Below are 10495 nucleotides of genomic sequence, written 5' to 3'. Positions count from 1 at the left end.
TGGAACCCGATCACACAAATATAGACCTTCTATCATCTCTCGTGTCTTAATCACCCCTTAGAGAGGTGCATTTGAGTGTTAGGGCTCTGCCCCTGAGCTCAGCCAACCTCATAATGAACTTCCTCTTGCAAAACTCTTAGTGATTGGAGTAGTAGATGGGCCAAACCTGGTTCTATAACAGTGGGGGTTGTTGGTACTGATTACTGTGCTGTCTCACAGAGAGACCCCTTCCCTAGATATCACATTTGATTTGAGAAGAGGAGACTTCCACCTGTTCCAGAGCCACCTGTCATCATGGTTCAACCTTCTCTATTTTTCTCACCCAGTCTCCAGGAATGGAGCTGACATCCAAACATGACATGGGGAAGATAAATGTCATCCCAAACCATGGCCTCCCACCTCACAGCCCATGAGCTAATGTGGGGGGAAGGAGCTTTGGAGGTTAGGCTTGTCAGGATAACCAAACCTTGAAGGTCTTGGGATCAAGGAATAAAAAGAAGCATTGTATGCATGACTTTTTCTCAGAAGCTTTTATTGATCGCTGTGCCCAGCAAACAGCAGGATTGGGAGGGATCAGGTGAGAGCCTTTGGGGAGTTGAACACATGCATGGGGCAGCAGGTGGGAGAGAAACCAAGATGAGGCTCCATGAGCAATTCTCCAAGGACAGGATAGCCAACAAAACAAGTGTCAGGTGCAGCAGCACTATCTCAATGCCGGGGCATCTGCAAGGACAAGGAAAGAACATGAGACCCAAGGCCTCACCCCGTCGTCCTGTGCAGTCCATATTCCCCAAACCCCAGGGCCTTGCCTCTTACCTTGGCTGGGCTTGGGGGATACCTGGCCTTGTGAGTTTCTTCATTCAGCAGAGACCTCACCATGCAAGAGCGGCGGTGGGAGAAGGTCTCGAAGCTTTTCTTGCCGTGGTAGGACCCCATGCCGCTGTTCCCTAAATGAAAGGATCCCAGCCAAGTTTGTCCTCTCAGTCCTCATGCATTCATCTTTCTGAGCCTTCTGGAGCTAGCCAAAACTTAGTGTGTCCCCTAGGGCAGCTCTTCCAGGCACAAGAGTGCCCAGAAAGAGTCTCATCCTAGCCATGCCACTAAATGGCTGTGTGACCCTAGGCCAGCGTACCAGAGGTGACCAGTACTAGGTTTTCAGCACCAGACTTACCCACACCCCCAAAGGGCAAAGTAGGCACAGTAATGTGAACAATGACATCATTGGCTGTCACTCCACCGCTTGATGTCTCTGCAATCATTTTCTTGATCACCTGTGTAAGGACCCAGGCAGTTATATTGCTGTCCTGCATTCGTCCCACCCTTTCTGAACACGTCTTGGAGCCTCAAGACCAGCGACCAGTGGAGGCGGAGCCCCAACCTCTAGCTCTGCCAACCTTAGCCCCTGCCATGTCTCCAGCCCTCTGCAACTGTCTCATGACCCTTGGGCACCTTATGGGGAAACAGCAATGACCATCTCATCCACGGATGTAGAAAGATGGGACTATCCTAATCTTAGAGAGATAAGGCCAAAGAAGCAGACAGGTTAAGTGATTTACGGAAGGTCACACACCTAATGAATGAGGAAGCTGAAGATTTGAACACAGGCCTGTGGATCCCAGGGTCCCCTTACATGTAAGTGCTGTGGCTGATAGACCAGCAATCTGGGAAGGGGACTCCTAGGCCTACCTTGTCATTGTTGGAGAACACATAGAGTGCCAGGGGCTTCTCACGCTGGTTGATAAATTTAATGGCCTCATCCAAGCTTCGAACACACACAATGGGCATCACTGGCCCAAAGATCTCCTCCTGCATCACCGGGGACTGGGGGTCCACATCCATCATGATGGTGGGAGCTGAGGCAGGAAGTGAGCCAGAGTCTGTTTGTGCTGATCCTCCCCAGATCCCCAACACACACACACACACACACACACACACACACACACACACACACACACAGAGGCAGTGCTAACATCTAGCTCCTGCTTCTACTCTTTTGCAAGTAAAGCTTTCTCATAGCCCCCTTCTCCCAACTCCTGCATCCTGGACTCCATCCTGGCAGACCATGGGGATATCTACAGATTAACCTGCACGGGGGAGCAAGCTCTAAACATTGAAGAGATAGTTATTATATCTACTAGCCCCGTGTATTCATTTCATAATTCTCCTGTCTCCTTGTTAACTGGGGATCAGAAGAGCTCCAACGGGTTGTCCCCAGCCAGGGTCCTGAGAGTTCCTCCCAGCCTAGTCTGCCTTGAGCTCTCATGGCCTCTGCTGGCTCCCTTTCACAGATTGGAGGTGGGGATGAAGCCCTTGTCTCTGACTTGTGGAAGAGAGAGAGGTTTCTAGGGCTGTCCAGAGGCATTCCTTAAAAGCCGTGCTTAGTGTTTGCCTTCTGAGAGCCCCGGAGCTTTCTGCAGGCCCTCTTGGGAAAGCCTACTTGCTCACTGCCTGTGCCCACTTCCTGTAAACTTGCTGTACTCCCTGGCAGTCCAGCCAAATGGGCAGCACTCTTTAATGGCCGCACACACACCTATGTATCGTGAAGACTGATCCCAGGTGCCTCCGTGAGCTACTTTCTTGCTGTCAATCAGGCCTATGACCCGCTGGAAGTGCCGGTCATTGATGATCCTCCCATAATCACGGGACTGCTTAGCATCTTCCCCATAGAAATCCTGAGAAGAGATGAGGACTCAAGGAACACCTGGCCCCATCACGGCCAAAACTTCCCAGTCGCTAGGCAATGCCAGCCTTTGAGTGGTGGGAATCTGAGAAAAGCTTCCCCCATTCCCCACACCCCCATTATATTCTGTACCCTTCCCAATTGTCTGCAGTGTGTATGTGCATATTTCTTTTATGAGCAGAAGAAAAATACCTACTGTTAAGCTTACAGGCAATTCTACTAGGCTCCTCCAGGGACCTAGCAACAGCGTAAGTCATCATCTGCAGCTACTACTGGCTGCTGTCAGGGCTGGAGGCCTGGACTGCTTGACACCCCAGCTCTCCATCTTTCTCTCTGTTCCCACATGTTCCTAGCTGGTCCCCCCGACCCCGTCCTCTGCCCTCATAGCTCTGCTCCTGTCTGTTTGCATATCTGCCTCTACCTCTTCTCCAGGACCTCCCTTGCCCCATCTGTTGCAAGGAGTCATTTCTCAGGGGAATACCTTGGCCCAAGCCCACCAGGTACCCTGTCGCCACACTGTATTTCATAATACCTACTATTTTTCAGAGTCCTGGAGGTTGGTCAAGGCTAAATATATCCCACATGCCTTACAGCTTCCTACCCCCACCCCCGGGCCATACTACTCACTTTCAGTGACTTTTTGAGCTTCTCCACAATTTGGTTCTGAATGGAGGGGTCACAGAGGATGTAGTCTGGGGCCACACAGGTCTGGCCACTATTCATAAATTTCCCCCAGGCAATACGCCTGTGAAAAATACAGTCTGTGAATCATGGGAGCCCCCTTGAGAACATCCACAGGCTCAGGGGCAAGGCACTCAATGCTGAGTGGTGGAGGACACAGCCCATGGCCTGGGCGCTGCCATGCTGAATCCTCCTAAGCAACAACTCACTTGCAGACACACTGAGCTGCTCAGTCCCTCCTGGCACCACAGGGCTTTCTGCAGCTAGTGTGTTTAAGATCATGGGAAATGACATGAAGAAATTCTGAGGACATCTAGGGCTACTCTGTGACTTTGATCACATTCTCATAGTCTTGCATAGCCAGGTGACAGACAACTCTACTTGCACACCCCTCCATATATTTGGAGTTCAGAGATGACCAGAGGCCTGGCTAGTCCAGATGTGTGTCCCATCCTGGACTCTTAGTGAGGCCCTGCTTTCTTGAGATCTCCTGCAGAAAGGCACCTGGGCTTGGTAAAGGTCTCAAAACCCTGTGTGTCTCACATTAGCTTTTCCTGAAGCTTCTACTTGGATCGCCACCCCTAGGAATGCCAGAGAGTCATTGCTCTCTCTGAAGGCCCCCTCTAGGAAGACTATGAATGGTGGCCCCCTCAACTCCTACCATCCCAATGCTATAGGCTCCCTAAGGGAACCTACCATCTTCATTAATCGGTACAGACATAAAGCTTGGTACCATCATGGTAGTAGCAAGATAGAAAGGTTGACAGGATCCCAAGCCTCTGTTGCCAGCCAAGCCCAAGTCTCCTTACCGGCAAGCCACATCTAGATCACAGTCCTTGTCCACGTAACAAGGGCTCTTTCCTCCAAGCTCCAGGGTGACAGGGGTCAGATGCTTGGCAGCCGCGGCCATAATGATCTTCCCTACGGTTGTGCTCCCTGTGTACATGATGTGGTCAAACCTCTCTTTGAGCAGCTCCGTGGTTTCAGGGACACCCCCTTTGATCACTGGGTACAGATCCTTCCAGCAAAGAGACAGAGGAGGCTCAGCAAAGACCCAGCCACTCCCAACTCCACACATAGAGTGGGCAATAGGAGTCCAACAGACCCTCAGCCCTTGAGCTAGATACTTAAACATAGGTACCCTAGCAGGTAAGTCACTCTCCTAGCTCAAGGGCTCCATCTAAGCTGTTGCTAGGATCTGGTCTCCTCCCATTTGCAATAATAATCCACTGTCTCCCTGGATTTAAAGACCTGACCCCACAACACAGTCATCCTGAGCTCTAGGGGGGACCTCACCTTGTCCAAATACTGAGGGATAAGTGTCGCTAGCAGGTCTGCTGTGTGATCACTCACTTCGGAGGGCTTGAGGACCACTGCATTTCCTGCAGAATACAAAGTCAGGAGAATCCTCAGGAAACCTCCTCAAAGACTCTTCCCACCCAATGACCAGGCCCAGAAATTCCACCGTGTCATCTGTACCTTTGGAAGGGAGCAAGGGGAGGCTAGACACGGGTGCATGCTGTGAGTACACGCAGGCACACGCTGAGAAGCACAGGTACACACATAGGAACACAAGGTTGAAGCACACACAGGTACACACATGAGCAGCTGCTGCGGGTACATGCACTGGCATGTGCTGTCAGAGTGGCACCGCCTCCCCCTCAGCAATGCTGGGAGGCTGGGGAAGAAGAAAGAACACACAGAGAGATGCCCAGGCTGGATGAGAAAGTGGCACTGGCCTCTCCTGTCACATAGTGGAGAGTCCTCGCCCTTCGCCCCTCCCCATAAGTTTGGAGAAGCCAGCCTGGAGACCTGGCCAGCCAGTGTGGTCATCACAACCCCTGTAACAGTCCCTCCAGAATGGAGCCCCCGTACCTGCGGCAATGGCACCCACCATGGGCTGGATGGTGAGGTTGAAGGGGTAGTTCCAAGCACCTATGACAAGGACCACACCCAGGGGCTCCGAGTGGATATAGAGGTCATCTTCCTGGGTCTGGCGAGTCTTTGCCACGGGTTCGTCCTCAGCCCAAACTGGGAGCTCCTTAATCGTGCTACCAAGTTCCTCCAGCACGTGAGCCACCTCCTCATAGTAGGAAGTCCATTCATTCTAGAGAGAAGGTCCATGTGAACTTGAGGACCAGAGCCAAGGCTATTTAACCGTAACAGGGGGAGAGGGGCGCCACAAGGAGGGTGGAAAAGCCCCACAGCAAAGCGAAAGCTTGTGGATCTGAAGGATGCTGGTTTTGCTCAGAGCCATGGAGAGAGAAACCTCAGTGAACAGGAGGAAGGAGGAAGCCACGGGGAGATGCATCGTTCAGGAGCGCGATCTTGGTGGTCCTTGGTATGCAAGAGTCAGGTAGACCAGGGAAGATGGAGGCAGGAGGGCAGGAGTGGGGCTGGGTTCGTTGAAGAAGCCAAGGCCATAGAAAAAAAAAGCGACAGGCGGAGCGAAGGAGACTCTGTTCAACGGCGGTGGAAGGAGAGGGCGACCCTGAAAGCATTGTTAATCCTTTCCTAGCCTCACTTTCCCCTCTTTAACACTGCACTACACATGTAGTATTTGGGGAGCAGAGTAGTTCTCGGTGAATTGGGTGGCCGGCAACTGATGCCCTACGCTCAGGGTGCGACTGTATCCCTGCTTGTCCCTTCTTTTACCCCCCTCATCCACCACCCAGCCCCACTCTATCTACACCCAACGCACCTTGTGCAGATCTGAGGCCAGCGCCCCAGATATGCTTTTCAGGTTGTCCTTGATCATGCGCTCCAGCGCCTCCAGCTGCTGGATTCGGAACTGCAGCGGTCGAGTCTTGCCTGAGTTAAAGGCCTCACGGGCCCGGTTCACGGTGCTACTGATACTGCTCATTGTAACTGGGGAAAGCGAGAACTTTGCATCAGAGGAAGGAGGATGGCCACGTCCTAGGCTCCGGGCTGTGCTTCGGCACCAGCGCCCTGGCAATGGCCCCATCACTATGCTAGTTTTATTTGGATAAAGACTTCTAGAGACTGGAAAATGCATTCCCCCCGGAAAGTCCCCTTTTCTGACTTAGACACTGGGCCTTTCTGATGTCTTTAGACATCTTAGGGTAGACGACACTATTCTGCAGTGAACCACACCCATCTTAAGAAGAATCTGCCAGAAGGAGGTGGGGGGAGATCTTGGTAATTCTCCAGTCCCACCTACTTGCAAAATAGGACAGCTTCCTTGCTGGTAAACCTTCCAGGAGCCTTGCAACCAACTTTTTGGATTAAGTTGGATGCATACAGACCACGATTCCACTCCCAACCTAATTAAAGGAAAACTAGCACCAAAATTCCCACACACCCTTCCTGGCTACACCATTGTGCTCAAATGTGCTGGTTGCCTGGCAAAGCTGAAGAAGCGGGTTTAGGTTTTAGACCAAAGTGTCCACCCCAGTGTGACACAGGCCAGTGTCAATAAAAATCTTGCAGACTCTCAGGTTCTTGTGCAAAATTACAGAGGTGATTGCTGCTTCAGGTATGATAATAGAAGATAGCAAGTTGGGGTGGCTGTCACAGAGGGGCAATTTGACCATATCCAGCAAAGCATTTGTAGTATCCTCTTGAAAGTATTTGCAGGGCATGGCGGGATGGCTCGCCATGCTCATTCACTGCTCGTCCAAAGCACTCATATCTGACTGCCAGCTCCTCACCTGTAACTGCAGCTCCAGGGATCCGATGCCTTTGTAGGCACTTACACTCCCATTTGCTGCCACCCACAGACACACACCCATACACACAACTAAAAATAATCAAAATAAATCTTTATGTTGAAAAAAAAAAACATGATGAAACGTTTCAAAAGGTAAGCCTGTGGAGCTACAGCAAAGGTCTGCGCAGCGGTTTCCAGCAACCGCAGCGTCCTGAGCGCTCACAAACAAGAAAGTGCTAACTGTTTGCATGGGACACACACATGGGGAACAGTCTGAGAGCACCGGAGCCTTGGACAGTCTAAAGGAACCCTGTGGCATCTATGTGATGGGTTATCTAGAAGTAAGACAGAAAACTATCAAGTACATTCACAAAGGTTCTGCCTGTCCCACATGTGTTACCCAAGCATTGGGTGTAGGATGTGTGCATGAGTGAAAGAGAAGTTGGGGTAGCACCAGTGTGAGAGGAGGGGGGCAACTGAGGGAGGAAAATAAGTGGTGACCTTTCTCTCTCCCTCCACCTCTCTTTTTCTCTTCTTCCACCTTTCTCTCTTCCTCCACCTCTCTTTCCCTCCCTTTCTCTCTCTTCTTCCATCCCTCCTTCCTTCCCTCTTTCTCTTCCTCCCTCTCTCTGTCTTCTTCCATTCCTCCTTCCCTCCCTTTCTGTCCCTCCATCCCTCACACCTCTCTTTCCCTCCACCCCTCCTTCCTTCCCTCTTCCTCTCTCTCTCTTCCTCCATCCCCCCTCCCTCTCTCTCTTCCTCTCTCTCCCTCCCTTCTCCCCTCCTTCTTCCTCTCTCCCCATCTCTCCCCATCTCTTCTTCCCTCTCTCTCCCTCTTTCTCCATTTTTCCTTGCTTCCCTCTCTTCCTCCATTTTTCCTTCCCCCTCTTCCTCCATCCATCTCCCTCTCTCTAACCCTCTTTCCCTCTCTCTCCCTGTCTCTCTTCCTCCCTCTCCCAGGACCTGTACATCATAAACATGCTTTTACCACCACACTGCACCCCAGCTGCAGTGACCTTGCTTTTCATTTTTTATGACCTTTGACATCTTGCAATGCGCTTATTCTCCTGAATGTCTGTTGTATCTTTGAGTGGAGAGACATGGCCATGCTGCAAAACTTAACAAAAAAGGATGCATTTAAAAGCACTTTCTTTCTCTTCCCAAGAAACTGTTTCTACTGCACAGAGAGCCACGGGTACCAATCTCTAACCCTCCTTCCAGAGATAGTTGGCCCAGCACCCTATGACATTTAACACTGGGGTGTGGAGGAAGCTCTTGCCATTGCACAAAAAAGTACAGCAAGTGCCCTCCAAGCCTAACCCCAATATAAATCTACATAAATACAGTGTTTAATGAAGTCAGTTGTGGTGCATGAACATGCCTGATTTTGCATGCAGATTCTTTCCACCACCTCCCTCACCCATTCATGTTGACCCTTAGACTTTTCTACCTTGGGAAGAGGCATCCACGTTTGAAATCTGTACATGCCATGCCTCTCCCCTTATGATCCACCAAAAGGCCAAACAGATCTTCACTGGACCAGTTTGTTCTGCCAGCCTGCAGGCCTTCCTGCTAGCCAGAGCTTCAAGCAGAGCCACAGAGCCTCAATCACTAAACACAAAGGTAGGGGCCTTGGAGGAGAAGGACCTCATGTGAATGTAGCTGGGCTGGGCTGGGCTGGGCTCAATGTCATCTCTTGAATCTTAAGTGGGCTTTAGGAAGCTAGGTCCCTGGGCCTCCTCTGTGAGGCAGTTAACCACTGTGCTGTCCAGGGAGTCACTGACAGATGGGTGGAGCCACATTTGATGTTGCACCTGGCACCTGAGTGGGACACAAGCCGGCTTTCCTCTCTCAGGACCAGCCAGCCTTGAGAGTTATACCTGCCTTCTAGACCCCTCCACTCTCAGCGCTCTTCCACACTCCCCTCAGTTCTCAGAAAACCTCCATAGTGGAGCTGATGAGATGGTTCCGTGGGTGAAGTCCTTGCTTGGAAAGCATGAGGACCTGAGTTTGGAGGCCAAGAGGCCAAATAAAGCTAGATGTGGTTGCAGATTTCTGAAATCTCACAACTCCTGTTATAAGATGGGAGGCAGAGACAGGAGACTCCCCAGAAACTCATAGGCCAGCTGTCTTGGTGTACCTGGATAACAGTCAATAATAAAGAGTAGACCCAGTCTTGAACAAAGTAGAAGGTGGGGACTGACAACCAAGGCTGTCTATTGACCTGTGCACATGTCATGGCACATATACCTGTACACACACACACACACACACACACACACACACACACACACACTAGGGGAGGTGGAGAAAGAGGAGGAGAGAAGATAGAGAGAAATTGATTTTTAAATGCACCCTAACAGTGCTCACAAAGAAAGGTCAGTTATGCATCCATCCCACAGGTGAGAAAAGTAAGACTGATAACATTCAACATGTTGCCTCTGCCCTCACAGATGACAAGCATTGAAGTCAGGCTTTGAACCCACATGCATCTCTTCCCAAGGTGCACACTCTGAGCTACTCAGCCCTGGCGCCTTTCTAGGAGCTGAGGAGCTTGGCGGTGCACACCAAGGTCTCTCACCCAAAGGACACCCTCTGTTCATGTGGTTTTGTGGGTCTCTGGGACTTTCTTGGTTCAGTGTCAGAAGATGACAGACCTCCAGAGATCTGGTGCTTGGCATTCAATGCACCCGATCAGGAGATGCTGACCTGGCAGAGTCTGGATGAAAGTCTCAGCCTCTCAAGGTCCTTGCTCCAAGCAGGTTGTATGTGTATGCTCCCACCTAGAGATAAAGTAGGAAAGATGGGATAGGTTACCTTCTACACAGCCTTCTCCAGCAGCTGGGACTCCTGGAATGAGCAAGAGCCAAAAGAGGGCACATTTAAGGACCCTTCTTCCCGCCCACTTGGATCTTGGAGTCCTTCCCCAGGAAGTTCGCGTGACGAGGATAAAACAATATTCAAATGTGGGTGCAGCATAATCCGAACCTCTGCTTCACACAGGTTTTGAAGATTGCGTCTCGGGCTGTCTGTTTTGTTCTGTTCTGAAATGCAAGATGGGCCTGTGAAAGTTTGTATGGGCTCTTAGCCAGCCCTCAAAAGAAGTCTGTGTTTGCCCTGGGCGTGGGGGCCACTGAGTAATTCAGCTTGGCATGAAGCTCATGCATTTCCTGCTTTTGCCAGCTGCTGGTCCCTGCGTCCCCTGTTATGTAAGGTCTACATCGTGTAAGCTGCAGTCACGAAGTTGTGTGCACAGCACCCGGAAAGGCAGAAAAATCACTTCCCATTCTGTCACTGCCACATGCACAGGGACGAGGGTCCCACCCAGGCACAGACTCACAACCTGCTGGTTGGAGATTTCTAAAGGCATCCCTAATAGTAAGTGGATCTGTTCCCTCAAAGATTAGTGGAGAACATGGCCAGGCCCCACCAGAACTGCCAGGAATTCCCTCTCTGTAACACCC

General features: G+C 51.0%; 1 protein-coding gene across 2 annotated transcripts; it reads right to left on the bottom strand.

Moving 5' to 3' along the window:
• Positions 1-507: 507 nt before the first annotated feature.
• Positions 508-10202, bottom strand: Aldh3a1 (aldehyde dehydrogenase 3 family member A1). Of its 2 annotated transcripts, XM_031351444.1 has the most exons (12): positions 10020-10202; positions 9741-9814; positions 6063-6229; positions 5237-5468; positions 4658-4743; positions 4171-4379; positions 3308-3425; positions 2531-2672; positions 1687-1853; positions 1172-1271; positions 817-947; positions 508-723 (listed from the first exon to the last, which is right to left on the bottom strand). In XM_031351444.1, exons 3-12 carry the CDS (start codon positions 6222-6224, stop codon positions 709-711), a joined length of 1362 nt encoding a protein of 453 aa, XP_031207304.1. In that variant the 5' UTR covers positions 6225-6229; positions 9741-9814; positions 10020-10202; the 3' UTR covers positions 508-708. The 2 variants fall into 2 exon arrangements, with proteins under 2 accessions (XP_031207304.1, XP_031207303.1); XM_031351443.1 differs by lacking the exon at positions 9741-9814 and having other exon boundaries at positions 9849-10202.
• Between the last annotated feature and the right edge of the window lie 293 nt (positions 10203-10495).

This window comes from Mastomys coucha, unplaced genomic scaffold (assembly GCF_008632895.1).
Source record: "Mastomys coucha isolate ucsf_1 unplaced genomic scaffold, UCSF_Mcou_1 pScaffold5, whole genome shotgun sequence".
NCBI lineage: Eukaryota > Metazoa > Chordata > Mammalia > Rodentia > Muridae > Mastomys > Mastomys coucha.
The sequence above is the reverse complement of the archived record's forward strand: the minus strand, read 5'-3'. Positions and strand labels throughout refer to the sequence as shown.

Bases quoted from the DNA above. Each gene is read 5' to 3' on its own strand.
- Aldh3a1 (XM_031351443.1), bottom strand. From the start codon at position 6,224: ATGAGCAGTATCAGTAGCACCGTGAACCGGGCCCGTGAGGCCTTTAAC. The intron at 4,380-4,657 runs GTGAGGTCCCCC...CTTTGCTGGAAG, and splicing joins TCCCTCAGTATTTGGACAAG to GATCTGTACCCAGTGATCAA. The intron at 1,854-2,530 runs GTGTGTGTGCGG...TTCCTGCCTCAG, and splicing joins TCAGTCTTCACGATACATAG to CTCCCACCATCATGATGGAT.